General features: G+C 29.2%; 1 protein-coding gene and 1 long non-coding RNA gene across 5 annotated transcripts in view; one reads left to right on the top strand and one right to left on the bottom strand.

The window, feature by feature from the left end:
- The window catches only part of LOC106690022 (repetitive organellar protein), a 23,966-nt gene extending 5,428 nt beyond the window's left edge, over positions 1-18,538 (bottom strand). For 2 of the 4 annotated variants that reach the window (XM_014435273.3, XM_014435271.3), the window contains exons 1-6: positions 18,364-18,536; positions 17,712-18,289; positions 14,940-15,225; positions 11,265-11,395; positions 4,024-4,164; positions 3,850-3,942 (exon numbers count right to left, since the gene is read on the bottom strand). In XM_014435273.3, coding sequence (XP_014290759.1) covers positions 3,850-3,942; positions 4,024-4,164; positions 11,265-11,395; positions 14,940-15,225; positions 17,712-18,289; positions 18,364-18,481 — 1,347 coding nt within the window. In that variant the 5' untranslated portion in view covers positions 18,482-18,536. Of the gene's footprint in view, positions 1-19; positions 94-3,849; positions 3,943-4,023; positions 4,165-11,264; positions 11,396-14,939; positions 15,226-17,711; positions 18,290-18,363 lie in introns of those variants that run through there. The other 2 variants (XM_014435274.2, XM_014435272.2) reach the window with 2 other exon arrangements.
- Positions 18,539-18,624: 86 nt separating this feature from the next.
- Positions 18,625-22,176, top strand: part of LOC106690019 (uncharacterized) — a 7,261-nt gene continuing 3,709 nt past the window's right edge. The window contains exons 1-2 of the long non-coding RNA XR_001344525.2: positions 18,625-18,816; positions 21,727-21,901. This is a non-coding gene — a long non-coding RNA (uncharacterized lncRNA). The remainder of the gene's footprint in view (positions 18,817-21,726; positions 21,902-22,176) is intronic.

Genomic DNA, 22,176 nt, shown 5'->3' on the forward strand with positions numbered 1-22,176 from the left:
AGATGGTCAGGGTTGCGGTCAAAAAAAGAACAAATAGTTTAAAACTATTTTAATGTCCAACGTTTCGCCCCACTTTGCAGGGCTTCATCAGGGCTAAAAAGATACAAAAAAAAAACTGAGAATATTACAACAATAAGATACAATAAGGAAATTTAAGCTAGGATAAATATTATGTAAAAATAAAGTGATAAGAAATTACATACAAATAAAAGGAAGGAAGACATAAAATGGTATCAGTATAAAATAAACAATGATAAGAGTAAAAAATAAGTAACAATGGCAAGAGTCAAAATTTAAAAAATACGTAAAATATAGAGTTAAAAAGTACAGGAGACGTACGTGAAACAAAAAAAAAAGAAGAAGAAGAAGAAAGTAAAGGTTAAATAAACGTCTTGAAAGAATAAATATAAATAAAAATAATAATAATGATATTAAATCATAATGAATGAGCAAAGAACAAATCAGGACCACCTATCTGTTCAAAGGGAAAGGAGTGGGGAGGAGGTGGCCAGCCGTTTAACGGCTATATTTCTATTTCAAATACGTCGTGTATACAGGAAGTAGTCATAAAGAAATGATGAAAAATAATAAGAGAAAGATACAGAAATATGATAATAATAATAACTATAATAATTTTCTAATTTAGGAATAACTAAGTAAAATTAGAATGATACATATCGTTACTGATAATACGAGTATATACTGAAGAAAATATAGTTAGGGTAGTTAATACAATATAAGATATAATAACAATGATTGTAAAAGAAGTAACTAATAATAAGTAAAAGTAAATAAAGAGTATTAAAAAAAAATTTACAAAGAAATAAATAAGAAAAATAATTAGACAATGATAAAAACTGTAGTTTTTATATATCATGAAAATAATCATTTATCTACACTGATAATAGTAATAGTAAAGATAACAGGAGTAACATTAATAATATAAAGTGAAATAAGGTAATTTAAAAATCAGAAGTGAAAGTTTACAAAATAAAATAAAAGTGCAAGGTGAGATGTAAAAAGAAGCACATAAAAAGATTTAAAATAAGTAATAAAGTATAGAAATAAGTGAAAAATTGTGATAGAATGTTAACAATATAGGTGATGATAATGATAAGTGAAATAAGTTAATAGAAACATGTGAAGTAAAAGTTTACAAAAAACAAAGTAAATATGAAAGTTAATAAAACATAGATGAATAAATATAAGTGAATGCAGCGATAGATAATATAAGTGATAGAGAGATAACAAACAGGTGAAAAACAAAAGTATAATAGAAAAATTTGGTGATGATAATAAAATGAGCGTAAAATTATTTAGTCTTAATTAAGTTTAGTATATGGCTACAGGTATGTGAGATACAGTTTTTATCGATTTTTTGGTTAACTGGAAGGGGTTCAAGATGTATATAAATGGATTTTGAGATGAGTCTCTTTTGGTAATTAGGAACAGTGGCTTAAATAGTAGTATGGTCAAAATCAAAAGCATGATTAAGTGTAAGGCCATGTTCTTAAAGTTTGGAAGTGGCTGAGTTGTGGGAAGTTATAGATAATTTATGTTGAGAGATACATGATCTAAAGGTGGTTCTTAGTTTCGCCTATATATGAAGAATTACAGTTGGAGGAGGAACAAGGAATCTGGCAAACAATGTTAGAGCGGTATTGGAGAAGAATAGGATCCTTAGTATTAGTAAAAAAGTAAAAGTTTATTTTGAGACTTGAGTCCAAGACATAGTGAAGGAATGGTTGATTTTAAGAATTTTTGTATGTTGTCAGTGAGAGATGGGACATATGGAAGGGATCTATAAATAGAGAGAGTGGATGGTGGATGTAAAGAGTTTGGAGAAGGAGGAGTAGGCGTAGAACGGTTGATGAATAAGTTTAAAAGTTTGTTATTTCCTTATTGTATCTTATTGTTGTAATATTCTTGTTTTTTTTTTGTATCTTTTTAGCACTGATGAAGCCCAGTAAAGTGGGGCAAAACATCGGACATTAAAATAGTTTTATACACACACACATATATATATATATATTATTTAATGTTTCACAAAACACTTCCTTGTGTCCTAGGTTCAAACATCCCCAAATGGTCTTCTGTCTTTTGTTAGTGATTTGGACATCTCCCTTTTCGACTCCATCCAGATTCTTTATAGTCAGGATTGTAATATTCACCAAAATACCCTCTAATGTCATTATGAATATTTGGTCCAACAGGAGGTTTAGCAATATTTGTTGTACCACTAAATCCCTTTTTATTTCTGGGTCTCTTCTTCTTCTTTTTGGGTCTCTGCTTTGGTATATTTTTCAATTTTTGCTTCACAATCCGTATTCTTTTCACGTATGTCCCAATCAGAGTCATGTGTATTTAATCTAAGATGTTCTTCATCTTCGGTGTAGAAATCTTCTCTAAAATGTTTTTTCATCTTCCGGTCAAGTTTTTCCGTGTTAATATCTTCTATTTCTTCATCAACATTAACTCTATAGTCTTTGATAAACACAGATGTTTCATTTTCAATTGAATCAGGTGATCAGAAATAGATCACAATAATCTATGTCTGAGACTGCATAGACTTTTTTGTCATCATCTGACATATGTTGTTGATCTGGTGTGTCTTGTTCTATCAGTACAGGAACCTTTTCTTTGGAGCCTTCATAAATATCTGCTGTACTCCCTTCCTGGGAAAAGATGACATGATTTTCCTTTTCCAATTCTTTTATTTCTTCAGATCTTTCCTCAGCCAAATACCTATTGTCACTGTTAATAGCACATAAGGCAAATTCCATGGCCAAGGATGCTCTATGATGTTTTCTTGGATGGGGCTTTCGTGTATCCAAGGGTCCATTTCTTCTGCCTCGTCTATTATTTTCTTTGTTAAACCAGCATTCCTTTTTCAGATGACCTGGTTTTTTTGCAAATAAAGCAAACTTTTGGACTGAAGTTTGGCCTTTCATGAAATAATGCTAGTTCGTTTCTCTTGGTGGTGTTCCTCCTTTCAAACAACAAAAGCATTTGCCTTAACTTGGTGAATTTAATATTACCATTAACCAAAACAGCATTAACAATTGGGTAATAACAAGGTAGTAATTCTTCTATAATGTACCTCACGTTTTCTCTATCTGTCAAAGATTTATCCAGTTGATCCACCTCCAGGACCAAACACTGAAACCTTGTGAGGTATTCATCCAACATTTCACTGCTGTTTTTCTTAATTTTAGCAAGATCAAACATTAAACCCATCACTTTTTCTTCCGGAACCCCCTTAAACCTCTCTCTCAACTTCTTCCAAGGTTTCTTTTTCACACTTTTTTCACCTCTGATTGATGGCAATACATCATCACTGACTTTAAAATAATAATAGAGAGTACCAGCATGTTTTGTTTTTTTTCCACGCTGCATCTTATTCAGTCGGCGGATCTTTTTTGATAATTTATTCGTATAGGCCCTTTGCTTCCAGATACGCTTCAATTTTCATCGACTATATCCCGTAAATTTCTGCAGCAAGTCTTTTGATGCTGAATAATGTGGCGTTGATGTCCTTTGTGTTTTGATTTCGGCTGTTAGTCCTAAATAAACCACAAAGCTTACATATTCGTTAATATACGTAAATTACTCTGGTCACTCAACCCTTTCACGCTCTAAGCCACACTCTGCTACCACATTGTTGTGGAATTTAGAGAGGGGTTTTATAAACAAAGACAGTGAGAGTGTGTTCACTAAAAGATGCCACAACAGACTGTTTTAGAACAAAGCAACAGGCATGCTGCTTTGTCCTCAGCTGTATCATAGTGTCGCCATCTACCTTATTATTTACAAACCAAAATAATAAAACATATTTTTTATAACACTAACCTCTTCACTTGATTCCTTTACTGCTATATCTGACTCAGGATCTGGTGCTGAGGCTGTTTTATTTCTGGAAGCATCATCTTCCTTGTCATCAACCTATACATAAATTTTATATCATGAGTGTCTAGCTTTTTTATTAATAATTAAAAAGCCAATGTAAATAACTTAAAATAGTACCTGCTCAAATTCATCTGATTCTTCAGCAAGAGTATGCAATATTTCTTTTTCGTTTGGAAAAATTTTATCTTTTGATATTTTAGAGACAATGATGTAATTGGTCTTTTTTTCCTCTTCAAATTTACTAAATATTGTGTACATCTACAGACACAAAATTTTAATATTATTCCATAAGTAACTCTTAATCTTTAGCTAACATTACATTATATACCAAGGCTAATGTTTTATTCATAAAATACAAGTACTATAGTACAGGACCCCGATATAGGAAATCCATCTCATAGAAGAAATTATATAATATATAAAATTATATAATAATTAAAAAATTACTTTCTCCCACTTAACATGAAAACACATTCCTTGTGGTTGTAAATCTCTTACCAATTAGTTAATTAATTTCATAAAGTTAAGAATTAGGTCATTTCTTTTTTTTTGTTTTCGCCTACAACTCTTTAATGATACATCCTAACAGTTATGGTATAAGAAATTAATCAGCATTAAATTCTGCATCGAATAAGTACAACATATTAATTTGGTTAAGTAGAATGTTAAATTTTGCCAAAACTGAGGTATAATACTACATGTGAATCAAAACATAACACAAAAATGCATTTCTGGCAGTCTTAATTGTTACTAAGTGGCCCATTGTTTCGATTAAGTAATGGAATACAAATTTTTGTTCGAATAGATTTTTTTTTCCCTGTTTTTGCCAACAAATCCTAAACGGTGGATCTTATTCAACAATTTATAACAAAACAAATTTAATTATTCATCGAAGGAATATCATAAAGTAATAATTCGGTTAAGCAGTATGGTTATTGATTGTTCCTTATTCTAATAGCTGATTTTTTTATGTCAATGTACAACCAGAACAGGTAGTTTAAAACCATACACCTTGATTAAATTATTACTCATTCAACACATAATTTAATGCTCTTCGATTTATTTCATTATATTTTTTTCACTAAGATACACCATTTAGGACTTATCGGTTCCTAACAAATTTCTAATTTGTTTGAGATAAAATTAATTAGCTGCTTAGTAACCATTTTGGAACCACCAGAAATGGGTTTCCATGTTAATTTTGGATTCTATATGTAGTACTATACTTTCCTTTTGTTATTATTATAAAATAAATTTCGTTTTTAATTTATAATGGCCTATCATTTACAACATACTAATCAAATTAATAAGTTATAGTACTTATTCAATGCAGAATTTAATGCTGTTTAATGTCTTAAATCATAACCGTTTCACTAGGATGTTTAGGAGTTATAGGTGAAATCAGCAACAATTTCCTAATTTGTTACTTTATTAAATTTATTAAGTAATTAGTAAGAATTTTAGAACCACCAGAAATGCGTTTTCATCTTAAGTTTGAAAATTATTTGCAGATGATGTTCAAAAAGATGGATTTCTTTCATCTGGCTCCTTTACTACTAAATCTTATATTTTTCGTTTACCACTGTTACGAACTTACTAAGCAAATGCTTAAAAGTAATGGAAATAAAAATTTGAAAAACTATGAATCCACCAGCTAATTAATTTACACTAAGATTAAGAAGGAAACTAGTGAAACAACATAGAGTTATGGTTAAAAATATTGGAGTATCCCCTCATGTATCCCCTACTTGTAAACATTCTTTCAACATCAAGTAAATGTTAAATTAAGTAAAGAAATCAAAAATATTGAATTAATTTACGCATTGAAAGATCATAGAATAGTGAATGATAACAACTTCTCTTTAAGCACACAGAGGGGGAGGACAGAGTGTAGAGTAAAAAAGTAATGTGAACACCTGATATTGAGAAGGAATTTCAACATCTTTTATTTCGGGTAGGAATAAACTCCTATTTTCTCAGGTCTTATTTGATTGATTGATCAAGGCACTTTAAACCTAATAAAAAACTTAAAAAAACAATATTTATGTTTTAAGGAATAGTCTTATTTGCTGATGTAACATTAAAACAGAAAAGATACTGAAATATAACAAGTTTAAGGTTTACAATAAGTTTTCATATGATCTTAGAAGTATGAAGAAATGAAGGAAGTTCAATTTCAGATATCAGAACAAATCTTATAATGAATATGAAAGGAATATGGTCCGGGTGCGATCAAAAAAAGTCAAATAGTATAATTATACTATTTTATTGAGCCAACGTTTTGCCCCACGTTGCAGGGCTTCGTCAGGGCTAAAAAAGATACAAACACATAGTTACAAAAGGAAAACAAAAACATAAGTGTAAAATAACAGGGGTATAAAATGTAAAAAAGTAAGATATAATAGTTAAGTATATAGTAGTATAAAGAGTTTTTTTGACCGCACCCGGACCATATTCCTTTCATCTTTACGCACGATCAATCAATAATCTTCCTTATAATGAATATTTTGTGCCTATTTCTTAGATAGAGAATTTTTTGTAAGAGAAAAAAAATGAATAATGAAAATGATTCTATACTCAGTCAAACAATGAAAAACTATATACTAAAAAATAAAAAAACAAATTTCATGTTGAATGAAAGTTATTTGATGAACAAAGATTTAGAAAACTAATTTCTTAATACATTTTATTTTAAATTAAAATTATTGACTATTTTTATTTTTAAAATTATCAATAAAACAATAGAAGATGACAAAAAGAATAAAACCTGGTCATAACTATTTAGAGTTTGTAATAGGCCCTAAATGATTAAAGGGCTAAGAAAGAGTGAAAATAAATCTAAAAAACAAGAGAATTTTGTGGAAAATGGAATTTCCATGGAGCAAGTTTGGAAAACTATTGTAGATAGTGATAGTGGTTCAAACAAGTGCTTATTCCATTTACTGAGAAATACCATGGTAAGGAATGAAAGTTGTATCTTAATTTTCGAGGAGTGGCCTCCTGGGACTACCCTGATGCCTTTCTCTCCTCCCCCCTGAAATCTCACTTTGACCCGGTGAAATCACACCAGTATCACTCTGGCCCCTAGTATGTATAAGGTTAAATAAGGAATAGTAAGAAAAAAAATCAAGGTGTATCTGGAACTGAGTGTTTCTCTATATCGAGTCGTCCATTATTTATGGAGGCCCCAAGAGTAATGCAAACTATCAATTATTTTATATAAAGCAATAGGCTTTTTACAACCTAGAATAAAAAAGATACTTGAGGCTCAGCAGAATCATTGTTTTGGATATATTATTTCTCCCTTCCACTGAAAAATAATTATGTTCTTTTCAATTATATTACATTCATTACTTTTAATGTGATACAAAAAAAAATTGATATCTCATCATTAATGTGACATCTTTTTAAAAATATTTTTTATAGGTAGGTGAAAAACAGATAGAAAATTAAATTAATTATGTAGAGTGAGTTGAAGATAATTATTATTCAGTCTATATTTTGGCTTAAAATAAAAAGATCAAAGCATCAAGGTACTTATTTTTTAGTACAACACAAAAATTAGAATAATATTTGTCCAATAAATTATAATTGTAGCTGGTTACCTAATGTATAAATCATTAAATATCTATGAGCAAATAATACAATAATAGCTCAAGCTCAAGAGTCAAATTATAGAAAATTAGTAGCTGATAAAAAGCATTAATAATTTTAGGAGAAAAAAAGAGGTTTAACATTTAACATTACTGAGATAAAATATAACTAAAACATTTTATTGGATTATAAGGTTTTTAATGATAGTAATTATGGAAATATTGTCACTTTGTACTAAAAAAAGTGATATTATTGTCAAAGTTGCCAAATATGGTATTTTTAACTGGAGAAGTCCTGAAAATTAAAAAAAAAAATATGTTTTTGAGGTTCTTGTTATGAGTTTCAACTTTGAACCTCAAGTTTTCCCCCTAAATATAAAAAAAAATATATATATTGTTCAGTTATTCTTCCTTACAATGAAGACCATGCTTTTTTTTTTTTTTTTTTCAGAAACGTCAATTTATAATAAATTAAGAAAGAGTAAATTCTCAACAGTTTCACTAAATATGTTGTTTGTTTTTTTTATGAAGTATCAATAAGCAGCAACTGCTTACAGTTTAGTGGGGTAGTCAAATGAGGACCCAGATAGGATCATGGTGGAAATTTTTGGAGAATTTCTGAAATTTACCCATTATGTTTTTGTAGGGTGCTGATTACAAACTTCCTCTTTGTGACATAAACTTTTGAACAGGGTATGAAAAAAAAAAGAAAAGTTATTTGTTTTTTTCTTTTTGCTTATAATATATTATTTTATGTCTCATTTCATTCCAAATTAAAGAAGAAAAAATTACAATTTTGTTTCTAATGATTTTTTTTCTGCTGCTTTGTGTTGAGTAAAATTATGAGGTGAAATATAGTCAAACCAAAAGGAGATGTCAATAGTAAAAACCAATAGTGAGGCCTGAGCACAAAAAATTGAGGTCATGAAGTTGAAATTTGTAATCATACTCCAAAAAAACATGAATGAGTAAATTTTCAGAATGTTCCACTGAGATCTCTCCATGGTCTTCATTTTATAGATCCCCCACTTAACCAAGAGTAGTAGCTCCTAAACGATGACTGCACCTAAATATTTATACAGTAAAACAGTTTTGGATATTTACTCTTGCTTAGTTTAATGTAGGTCAATATCGCTAAAATAATTGAATAATTCTCATGCAATAGGATAATTACAGAAAAAAATGTGAATTTTTGAGTTTTTTTTTTATTTCGCAGAACAATTAAAAGTTTCAAAATTAAAATTCATATAAAAACTGTTTGGTTTTTAAAACAGTTTAAAGATAATAAATAGATCAAACGAGATTCAATGGGAAATTTATTTTAGATTAGTAAAGGAAAAAATAAAGCTAGGTGATTTATGAATTATTTCAAAACAAAAAAAGGGGACAAAAATGTAAGGAATTTACTCTTGCTTAATTTAAAATGCACAGTTTTTGCAGTATTGGAGAAAAAATATGATTTTTTTTTTATATTTCTGTGGAAAATTGGAGGTCATAAAGTTAAAATTCATCCTCAGTACTCCAAAAAACATAAATGAGAAAATTTTCAAACTTAAAAAATTTCCAGTATGATCCCTTTCTGGTCTCTAGTTGACTGTTCTATTATTTCTAGTTATATTAGGGATTTTAACGATTTGGAAGAGATTGATTATATATTTCAGGAAGCTTTTTAAGAATATTTATATAAATATATAAAAGAATGACTTGATATATTCTTGACTAGTTAGTAAGAAAATTAAATAGTCAATCAACTTATTGATAAAATCTTTATTAGTAGTGAATAGTTATAAAAGTTCAATGGTAATCACAATAGTAACAGTCATTTAAAAAACCCTTCATTTCCATATTTTTCTAGAGGTGGTTTTTCCATCCAGATTTACTAGTCAGGACAATTTTTATGGGTTTCAAATAAAACATCACTAGTAGTAGAAAACTAGATGCATACTTTAAAATACAAAACTTATGAATATGAGGCATATTAACATCTTTGACAATTTTTCATTTTCATCAAAAGTTCACATTTTTGGAGATAAAGTTTTTCTTAAATGAATGATTCAGTTATTATTTTAGGAAACATAATTATTAATTCTTAGATACAAACAATGTAATGTATGGGTAATAGAAAACAAAATAATTGGATCAGCTGATTAAGTAAAAAAAAAAAAGCTTTATTAGTATTTTAGAGTTAATAAAAGGAAGATGGTGTGGTCAAAAGAAAAAACTCAAATAGTGATAAAACTATTTAATATGAGCCAATGTTTTGCCCCACGTTACAGGGCTTCATTAGAGCTTGTGGCTGGCAGGCAAGTACGAAAAACGATAGTTTTATAACTATTTGAGATTTTGTCTTTGACCATGCCTGGACCATCATCCTTTTATTATCATACACAGGAAATCCTACCCTCTCCCCCCCCCCCCTCCGGATTCTCTATGAAAATTTCTTATGCTATTATTTTGTCAGAAATCAGCTGAATGAAATAAAAAAAAGAAACAACAAACTAAAATAAGTTTTTTATGTTTCTTTTATTTGGGCAGAAAGCACATCAATCCACCTAGGCATACCATATTCAGGACTTAAGTTGTACATGAAGTCTAGTAAACCATCAACAATCAAGCATGTGTTACTTCTATTTTTTTGTTAGATATCTATATAAAAGGTAAAAAAACCATAAGTCTGTTCTTTCTGGAGTAACCACCTCAAAAGGGTTTTGTGCAGTAGCAGTCCAGTTCCAGTTGATCTGACGATTGATTGCCAGGTATAAATCATTCAGGGAGTTCACCTCAGATTTCAGTAAAATTGAGGACTCTCTAGAATTTACTAAGAAAAATGTGAAGGAATGTAAAAATGCTTTACTATGATGGCCAATTTCCTTGCCACTATTCAAAAGCAATAAATGCTTTCTTGAATGCTCGCTAAAACCTTGCGACAATATCAACAGTACCCTGCACTGATCAAGCCTATAAACAATACACACTTGTCTTTATATTCTTTCATTTTCATCATTTTATAATGCAGTGTTTAATAGAAGACATGGAAAGATGTGTACTTCCATTACTCAGCTAAAAGATTGTAAGTTATAAGCTTGCAAAGATTTTCTGCTTGGTTAGGTAACTTGATAACTTTTGCCGAGTGTGAGTGAGGAGGATGCCTGTTCAGGTTATTCTATTTTATTCATATTTAATAATGCTAAGACAGCAGAAAGTAACACCCATTTGTATAATTAGAAACTGATTAAAAACAAAGAAGATATTTTTAGGGCTTAGGGTGTTAAATCCAACAGTCATCAACACCCAAACTAAGAAGAGATATGTTTTATGAACATCAAACTATTAGCAATTAAATTACAATATTATAAATTTAAATGAATCAGACCCTTGTCCAGCCATCAAGCATCTCTTTGTTTGAATACTTAACTAAAATAGAAGACAAAGCAATTAATCTAAGCAACCACCTTTGTGAAATAGGAAAAACCTCTATTAATTTTGATATGTTTCATCTTCTTCGTATATTGCTTCTGAATAAAACACACTTTATGAGTTGTGCCCCATTTTTTCCGATGTGCGAAAGGTGTCTAATCCTAGTTGGTTGTTATAGCATCTATGATCATTATTTTATTTATTAGATCATTGCTGAAATTTTTATCCTCATAACTAAATCACATGACGAATTCGAGCAATTTATATTTTTGTAGAAATATTTTACTTAACTAATTACTTGTTTTATGCCAAGAAGAAAATGAGATTCTTTTTGCCCAGTTGATTCACCTGTTCATGAAGATCAACTAGCTCTGTTTCGGCCGCATTTATTCTTTTACCCCAGTCTTTAGTCTTTTCTTCAGATTTCTTCAATCCACATTCTATATTTTCCAATCTTTTTTCAATATTTTTTATATCAGCTGAGAGAAAAAGAAAAAGAAACAATAAATTTAAGGGTCTTTTATACAAAGGCCATATTGTTTTTAATTATTAGAAGTAATATAATTCATTATTTTTAAAATATATATATGCACCACTTAATTTATGATACCCTGTAACTCAAAAAATCAATTTGTTATTTTAATATTTTAAAAAAATAATGAATTATTCACCTAGTCTCAACCATAGTTTTGTAGGATTCCTGTACATATAATTTTTTTTTTTTAATTTGGGGAGTTCTTTCAAGATGTTAAAAGTTTAAGCTAGATGGCTCTATAATGAAGCATAAAATATATATGAAAGGAATATGGTCCGGGTCCGGTCAAAAAAACTCAAATAGTAGAATATACTATTTTATTGAGCCAACGTTTCGCCCCACGTTGCAGGGCTTCATCAGGGCTATTTTGACGGCAGTCAACGTTGGCTCAATAAAATAGTATATTCTACTATTTGAGTTTTTTTGACCGCACCCGGACCATATTCCTTTCATCTTTACACACGGTCAATCAATATCTTCCAATAAAATATATATGTATGTATATTTCTTTTTTTTTTAATTTTATTTCTTTTGTATTTTTTAAATATTTTTTTAGTTACCAGACACTACAGCTTAAGTGAAGGATACCAACCAGTTGAGAGATATAAAATAAAAAGAATATTCCATGACTAGTAAAGAGTTACTTGGTGATTCGAAACTACTTTATACTTAAACCCTAAAATTATTGAGCAATGCTAAAAATGTTTTTTACCCCTAATTTTATTCTTTTAGATGTTTAATATTTATTTTTAGTGTTGTTTTTTTTGTGGAAAAAAGTTTTTCCAGGGAATTATCAGCTAGTACACCATATGTACCTGCACCTGTTCTGAAAAATGTTAATTGTATGAACTCACAGTTAGTCATTAGTGTATATAGTGTACCAAAACTGTTTAAATGAGTTTTATAATACCTATTGATTGTTGTTGATAATAAGTAAAACAATTTAAACTTTTAAGGTTTTGATTTTCAATATGTTTTAATAATAAAAAGATTTTTTTTTTTGATAAGTATATTTATTTATAAGTCTAGTACTTTTTTTAAGCATATTTAAACTTAACAATTTAAACTCAATTAAATTGAAAGGAACTAAATACTGCATTAAAATGATTTACAATAGTTATTAAAGAGTATTAAAAAGTATTTACATTAATTATTTATTCGCAATGAGAAAATAATTAAAATTTAATTATAACAGAACTACATATTTATTTATTTACGTGTTCAATTATTTATTGAATTTCTGAATAAATAATATTGAAATTCTATTACAATAACAGCACATATTTAAATTAAATTACAACTAAAGTATATATTGAAAATGAGTTGAAAAAATAAATAAATAAACACAGATTGCATAATATATTTGAGCTATTTATTGGAATAACAATAAACAAGAAAATTATTGTAATCCCAACAGCGTCAATTTCTCAGATAATACTATACTATTATACTATACTATAAATATTATACTATTTACAAATCTGGTTAGAAAAAAGAGACATAGAATAATATTTCTCAATCTTTTTCTTAATAAAGTAAAAGAATTAAAATGATTAACTGATTCAAATCTTTAATGTTGTAACTGCAACAATGTAGACTGTCCTAGTTTTAGCCATAAAAAGGATGAACTTTAGACAATCACTGGTAGAGATGCTGTACTAACTTTTCTATATCAGTTAGCACGGTGGTGAGAGACCCCTGAACATATTTTTCTTATCTTTCTGTCTATTAGATTCCAATGAAACTATTTGAAAAATTCTAATTTCTTTATTTCACTCTGGTACAACATATGTCTCAGTCACATATAAAGGGTTTAAGAACCAAGGAGGTAATGAAAGCAGTAGAACAGTTTTCTTTTAAAAAAATTATAAAAGGTGTGTTTTGGCTATATTGAAAGGTTGGTTTTCACCACCTAATGGCAAATTAAAGTTAACATAAAAGGTTTTTGCTGCAGTGGTTTTTCACAGAAACCCACAAAGCATAATAAAGTTGAAATTCATAAAAAAACTGTATAAACTATGGTTTGTTCAGTAAGTCCCAGCGCCTTTTAAGAAGTTGTTAGACCCAATAGTTTTTGAGTATCTATTTCCCTTCCTAGAATTCAGACAATTAAAAGGAAATGAATCTTCACTGTTAGATTCATCCCTGAATAATATAATCCCAGATAATCAATTTCCATCTTTAGGGGTAATCCATAACCAAGAGGTTAAACCATAATAAACCTGCTCAGCCTTCTTTCTTGCATCTTTATTATGGTAGTAACTTCTCAAAAGAATGTGTCATGAGGAATAACTCCCATTAAAATTAAGCAAGAGCTGGAAGTTCAAATTATGGGTTAAAAATGAGAATAATATTAAAATAAGAACCTGGAAATAAAGAAAATAAACCAATCATTAAAAAGGGAGGAAAACTGGAGAGAATTAGAGTTTCAAATAAATATAAGAGCTAATATGATACAATGAAATAATACTTGCTTTACAAATGGTGAATGAAGAATAACATATAAGCCAAGAATAACAGTATGCTATCAGGATGCTTGATATGCAGACGTCTAAGCCAAGCCTAAAAGGAAGACCCAGAAGTTGTAGCACTCAGAAAAAATTTCTTTGAACATGCTGAATACAAACTAAAGAATAAAAAAAGCTTCTTGAGTAGAAAAGCCAACACCACAATATGAAATAGTCTTCACATAAATATATTTCCACTCCTCCTACTAATGTAAACAAATAAATATAAAATTTAACTATTAGATATTTATTGCTGTAAATGTATTAATAACACCCATGTTATGCCTGTTATATCAGTGTCACCTGATGTTCCAACAAAAAGGGATTCAATTTACAATATTCATTCTTTCATCTGTTGAAAAAGTAAACTCATTGACTCTTTTGAAATAATAATGTGGATTTTCAATGAAAAGATCATTATCCACAATAGTTGATTAACTGTAGATCATTATTTTTCATCCTAATTTCTTCACCATGAAGGTTACATATAAAGTGTGCCTTTGTGTTAATCTAATTCCAGTAAAATCACCAATAATTATAATATTCCTGGTTCTGTCATTGAGTTGTAAGTCTCTTTAAGTCAGAATAATTTAATGATTTGTCCAAAATATTAATATTAAGAACTGGAACAATTTTTATTTTTTGTTTTGAGACTAATTGATTTGCTTTATTCTATGTCCCTAAATATTTACCAATTAAATATTTAGACAATTCCCAGATAGGCAGTATAGGACTCCAATGGGAGTCTTGGCCGAAAAAGAAAAAAAAAAGACTATTCCCTTGCATAATTACTTTTTGATGTGGCAGAATCAATGAAAATATTGTCTAGTCATAAAAATGAGTTACTGATATTTATTTTATGAAGTTACTGATTTCTTTAACAACTAACACTCTACTGATGTGAATGTTTTAGAACACTTCCATTAGCAAACAAAAATGATGAATAAATACGCAATTCATAATATTTCAATATGAACTTACTATTACTGTAAGTTAAAAGCTGAACATTGATAGATTTATCACTGGTAGTTTTCAGAGAAGATTTAGCAAGATCATTGTTCAACATCGAAAATAATCCCATAATGTGACCTTGCTTAATTGATACTGAATCATTGCTATCTTCATTTTTCTGGCTTACATTTTCTTCAAATAGTGCATTGTTAACAGCTAGTATTTCATAGTTTTCTTCATACATTGTTTTGGATAACTGGTTTTTCCTATTATTGTCTTCCCCATAAAAATTAATGGGAGAAGTTGGTAACCCCATCTGTAATTTGTAAAATTACAAATCAAAAAACATTATAAATATTATAAATTAAATTGTGTGCAATATTCCAAGCTACTAGTTCCTCATCAGTAACACATCAAAATGAGTATCAGGAATAGATTGAGGTTGTTGGTTGGTAACTTGTGATTCTATTTCTTAAAATATAAGTAACCTAATATCGGGGTAAAACATATAACTTACCAGGTAACATATTGCATCAGGTAAACATGGTAAAGTACTACATTACATTACTAGCAATACTTTTTATAAAAAAAAAAGAAACAGAATCTTCATTACTTTCCTTACAATCATTATTGTTAACTTCCATTGACCAGTAAGTGGGGAAACATTAATATAGTATGTTTACTGCTTGAATAAACAAAGGAACAGCTAAGCTATGATTAGCTTTAAGTTACATATAAATTAGCATAAATACAGTAAAAATCTAATTCCTAAGTTGATCTGAACATATTTTAAATGTTAGTAGTACAGATTTTAGTATCGCCATCTCCTTAACAAAATTTTAAACAGATCTTATTTAGACACAGTGAAAGTCTGAACTATTAAAGAAAATTTTATTCATACCAGTTTACTTGTAATAACTGAACTGATTACCTACTTACTGAATAACAAGAAATACTGCCATCATTCCTCAAATAAAATAATCTTTTTTACTTTTGTGTGGTAAGTGGACCCTTTGCCTGGATTTTTCATTTACCTTCAGCTTTATCTAATACTATGTTTAATGGAAGCATTATTCTGGGATCTCATTGTCTTAATTCCCTGTTAGCTTTATATACTTCAAACATGTTTTATCCCTCAAAAACATTACATTCAGAATCAGCTATAATTAGAGTTTTCCAAGTATTACTGTTAACAAGTTATTTGTTAGACCTCGTTAGAAGTTTCCAAGTTCTTTGTTTGGAATTTTTGATAACCCAGCAACTTTCTTAGCATGTCTTAGATTATCATGATTGGACAGTTTTAAAATTGCAGAAGAGTTAGACAAGAAAAATTCTTAGCATACCTACACATAGATAAATGTGTAGATTAATTAAAAAAATAGATGCATGGGAACATCTTTATGGAGAAATTAGTTCCAAAATTTATTAGAGTTATTTTAATTTTGTTTAACAACACATCAAATTTTTGATAAATGATACTTTATACTTCATCACTTAGTGGATTCCTAGTTCTACATAACCTATAAATTCCACTTTGTTCTAAATTTTTTGTAAGATATTTGTTAATTTAATTACCTAAACATATAATTTCTATATTAACCTATATTTGTGCAGTCCTAAATGATCGCTAAAGTTAGTTAACAAGAGTAAAAGTTGGAAAGTATTTAACCCGAATCAACTAGAGTTAATTATTAACTCATTATTATTGAGGAACTTCTTTAATTAATTAAAACACAAATATTTATCTGTAGGCAGTTCTAAAACAATGACTAACTGAACAGTAACATGTGATTGTAGCACAGAAACATTTTGATTTGTGCTAAAAAACCTACTCCCAACGGGTCAGCCACAAATTCAAGCCAACTTGTACCAGCCAGTCTAAATAACTCATCCACATGGTTCATAGTGTCCCAAGCATGTAAATGCACATTTAAAATATTTTATATTTATATTATTTTAGTCTGGCTGGCCCTATACATTTTTCTTTCTTCCCTCCAAACTGGCCATCTCTGAGATATGATTATGACCTACTACTTGCTACACTTCATCAAAAAGAATCATTTGTAGGTTGCAATGACTGATTGTGATGCGTCAAAGAATATGGAATAGCCCCACATTCTACATTGTGGCACTTCTATTTCTATAAATTGTGCACTGATTATAACTTCCCTCACATAACTGTTTCTCTATCAATAACATATGTGACTGAGGTCCCATTGTATATTAATAAAATGTGGTTTATATTAATCAGGATATGTATTTCACAGCTTAAAAAAATGACTAAAAAAAAGGAGAGGCAAGATACAAATTTTAACTCAGAATCACAGGTTAGCATATTTTGGGCATTTAAAAGTCAATATAACATCATATGAATATTTTCCTTTTCAAAGCATAAAAATAAAAATTCTTTGAATACTATACTTGAATTGAAATAGAAGATTTTGATTTTTAATATCAACTATATATATCTTCATTGAATTATTTATCAAATAAAAAAATTTCTTTTGTTGCAAATTTATGTCCTTTGTCAAAGTGATATTGATATATTCATTGGTTTGACAGGTATGTCCTGGGTCTGCTAATACTATTCCGTTAATACTTACATACATAAAATCATCAAATAGATCCTTGTCACCACTATCCAACCAAAAATGAAAAACATTTTAGATATTACATTACATACCATTCCATTAATCCAAGAGCAACTTTTTAAATAATAATTTAATATTTGTCCCGCATTATACACAACAACCAATCAAGCCTACTAACAATAATGTTAATTTATTAAATAAGGTATCTTACTTTGCTTATAGTCTTGTTCTCTAGTAGCATATTATAAAGGTTTTTGGAGTTACTGCAATCTAAATGCTCCAAGCTAGTCACTGATGTGGAAAAACTTAAATTGTTCATGGCATTGACAGATTTAACTGGAATCCTCTCATCACGAAATAAGTTTGTAGTACAAACATTCATAAAAGATTTTTCTAGTTCTCCTTTATTCCATTGGGCTGATAAATTAGTCTTACTGTCATTCTCATGAGATGAATCTGGCCTATTAATTAAGCCAAAATCTTTACAGTATATCACTTCATCATTGATTCTAACATCAAAACAATGTTCTGAACCATCTTTCTGGTTAATTGCTTCAAAACAACTGAGTTTATCATTTTCTTTTTTATAATTTCTTCCATTTCTAGGAAGATTACTTAAGCTTTTACTCCTCTCAGCAGAAGAAGACTTAAGTGGTAAAATAAAATGACACACAACAGAACAGAAAGCACATGAAAATCCTAAAGCTACAGGCCAAATAGGAAAATCATTAGTTTCATAATGTGTAGTATAGTCAAATTGTTGTTCAGTTTCCTCTATTTCATGTTTCACTAAAATATAAGAGCAATTTAAAATATTTAAATATAATGTGATAAAATTTAGATTCCATTAATCTTCATCTTACCAATCAAGAGTTCACTTTCTTTTTTTGAATTGATTTGATTTAGGCAAATATCAAAAGTATCATAACACAAAATCAAGATAAACGTTATTAGTAAAATTTGAATAACTACTTTTAGCATAATTAAAATTTAATACTCCTTGATAAACTTCATAAATCCATAATTAATAATTTTGTATGTCACATGTCAGATCATAATATTTAGTACATAAAAGTATACAACAGGTGAATAAATGTACACTTTGAAAAAGGTTATGTGTTATTTGTACATTAATGTTTTTTTTTTTAATGATAATAAGTATGATAACATCGTACTAATGATTAAAACAAAAATTGGCATGGCAGATAGAAGTGAGCAAGCTATCAATTTATTTGTCAGCAAACCCAGGATTGCCACCTTATTTGATAAGAACAAAGAGTGTGACCGACCAAGGGTAAAGAGGGTGGAGGATATAGGTAAATTTAAAGATCAATCTAGCCTCTACACGTTTGTCAAACAATGGAAAGTTAAGATTATAATTGTAATTATCCGTAGACTGGAGTTAGTTTGTAACAACTCTAATAGCTTTAGGAAAGTCTGTAGGACCACCCCAGTAGTCAAGGCAGACAACGGTACTATCTTTGAAAAATGTCCAATTATAAATAAAATCCAAACAATTATTTTGTAAGATGTGCCACTATTTAAGCAAAACAGCAATATGTTTTTGAAAGTAATTTGTTGTGTTTAATGTTATCTTTGTAAGTATATTAAGACTTTTGCCCTGTTCTTATAATAAATAAGTCAGTTCTTTTGTTGAATTAATCCATCATATTTGTAGAGCTGTGTACCGATGTTTGGTAATTACACATACTGTGCCATAATTTTATTTATATTTGTGCGAATTAGTGTTTGTTAGGACTTTGTAGTATAATAAGTTTCTATAATGTTTTACCATAATTTTCCTCCTTTGAAATTGGTTCCTGAATTTACCAAATTTCTGGGTTTTAAAATTGTTGGGGGGATGATATCGTTCTATATTCCCTCCCCCCTCATAGGGAAAAATAACCATTTTTATTGTATTTCCATTGAAAACTTGGATTCTAAAATATAATCGCAATATTTTCAATTATTATATACTCAAAAATAGTAAAATGGAAATAAAAACTGACCAATTAATATAATTTTTAATGATGAACCTTTGTTAGTCGACCATGAAAAAAACTATAAAAAACTTTTAAGTTATAATTTTTTTGATTTAATGTTTCACGATCTTTCACTTCTACATTCATTTCTTTGAGTCCTTGGTTCAAAAATCTCCAACTGGTCTTCTGTCCTTTTGTAGATGATTTGGACTTCTCGTCCTTCGACTGCATCCTGTCTTTTCACAGTCAATATTTATTTTGATTTTGATTTGAATATTAGGATCAACAGAAGGTTTAACTGTATTTGTTGAATCACTAAATCCCTTTTTCTTTCTGGGTTTCTTCTTCTTCTTCGTACGAATATATTTCTTACTCTTTTCTTCTAAAATTTTTTTAACATTGACAGAAATTTCTGGGTCACCATTTAAAGCTTTTAATTTGTGTAAAGCTTTCTCTAATCTCACCAGGTTTCTCTTTCTTCTTCTTCTTGATATTTCTTAGCCTTTCCTTGCACAATTTCTGTCTTTTCCTTTTCTCTAAAATCATCTGTGCATCGTAATGGTCCTTAACATTTTCGGACTGCTCTTCCAGTTCTTTGGTTCTTTATATAAATTTTCATTAGACGGTGTAATAGTTGATTCTACTCTTAAATATGTTCTATTCGATGTGTGATCTCTTAATAACTGCTTATGTTCAACTAAATTTTTATTGTTTCTAAAATTACACAGAAGTTTCAGTTCCTTCTTATCTTCCTCATTACCTATTTCAGCTTAATCCTCTTCTATAGCCTTTTCATTTTTTCTTTTATTTCCATCAATTCTTCACCACTTTTATCGCCAGAACCTGAATCAAGATTAAACTCATTTTTAAATGTTCTTTTAGTATCTACATGTTCTTCAGCGTAAGTTAATGGTTCACTGCTAGATTTTTCATCTACACCAGTATATAGTCTTTAACAAATACAGATGTTTCATTGACTTTTTCATTTCTTTCTGATACATTAGTAGCGTAAGCCTTCATAGTTGAATCAACTTTCAAGTTCACTACTGTTAACGCCATAATATATAATTATACTGTAAATAATTTGTAATTAGTATTTGAGTTTTATTAGTGTTTAATTTAGTTACATTTATTTTTATTTGTATTGTTTTAATTATTTGAAAAGAAAAATGTGTAATTATATTTGTGTGTTATAATGAGTAATAGAGACAGTTGCTAAGGGGTGATAATCGTCGCTAACACGTTGCCTAGCAACGTGCCGACCATCTTCATTTTTAGTGGAGTTCCGGCTAATTAGTGGCCATGATAGCGTCTAAGCAGCCCTCCCTGTCTGCGTATATAATTTAATAGTTTGGACATTTTTAGCGAGTTAACCGTCATTACAGTTCGGAACCAGACCACTTCTGTGTTTCGACTTTAATATGAGTTCCGGATAATTAGTGGACATTTTCGTGTGTAACCAGCCCTGTCTGCGTTCATGTTGGTATTATTTATTGATGATATTTTGAGTGCGTTAACAAACATTACAGTCCGAAACCAGACCGTATCAGCGTTTCGACTTGAATATAAATTGTTGTTAACTAGTCGGCTCGCCTAATACATTAAAATGACTAGACCCTGTCTGTCCTTAATAAGTGTCAGTGTGGCCATCTTGATTTTTGGATATTTGGACTATCGATGAGTCACTACAACAACCTTGGACCATTGCAGCGGTGTATTTAGCTACTTAGCTGCGACCTACACATCTCGGCAGCACTCTTCCTCTGACCTATTGGAGTGGAGCAACTTTTCGTCGAACAGTATTTATTTTACATATTTATTTATTTTTTGTAAATTAGTTTATTTTCTTTTTCATAATTTATTTAGCTAGTTTTATTTTATTTAAGGTGTTTTTTATTTTTACTTGTATTCATTGTTTTATTCATCTTTTGTTTATTTTAGTTTTAGTTTTCAAATGTTTAAGTTGACCAAATAAATGTTTATATTCGAACCAGCTGATTGTTTGTACATTTTAAAGCCTTCCAACAAAAATACATAGTCAATTTGAGGTGGCTAAAACAACTACATAAAATCCCTCAGAAGACATTTTTCCAACTATCTCGGTGTCAGTCTTTACAATTTTCACTTTGTTTTTAGTAAAAGTCACGTATCCATTTTTTTTAGTTATTTCATGTGGATAAAATAACTCAAAAAGATGGATAACAAATTTCTGCTGAGATCTGGAATGTATATCATATCTTTCAGTTGACGCTAAACAAGCAACCCCTTCGGTTGTCATGGATGCACAGATTTTGGCAAGATCTACCTGAGCACCAACAGGTTGTGCCTGCGATAATACACTTATATTGTTGGTCATATGCCAAGTAGAATCCGAATCTAAGACCCAATCGCTTTATTATTTACCAGAGCTTTCAGTAAGGTAAGAAACTGTGAAAAAAATTGTATTAAATGTAAAAAAAAACATTTTTATGATAAGGTGATAACAGAGTCCTAACCTGTTGAAGGTAGGTTCTGTTATAAATGGTATTAGTAGAAAAAGTTTTAGGTTTAAAAGTAAATAATAAATTTAAAATCATTTTTTTATAATCTTTAAATTTCTTTCTTGAGACTGGAAATTGTTTACTAAATAATTCAAAAACACTATCCAAAATTATAGTCTCAAAACATTTATTTCATTCACACGTCCAACGTTTC

Source organism: Halyomorpha halys, unplaced genomic scaffold, assembly GCF_000696795.3.
Source record: "Halyomorpha halys isolate HHAL.00 unplaced genomic scaffold, Hhal_1.1 Scaffold1552.1, whole genome shotgun sequence".
NCBI classification, from domain to species: domain Eukaryota; kingdom Metazoa; phylum Arthropoda; class Insecta; order Hemiptera; family Pentatomidae; genus Halyomorpha; species Halyomorpha halys.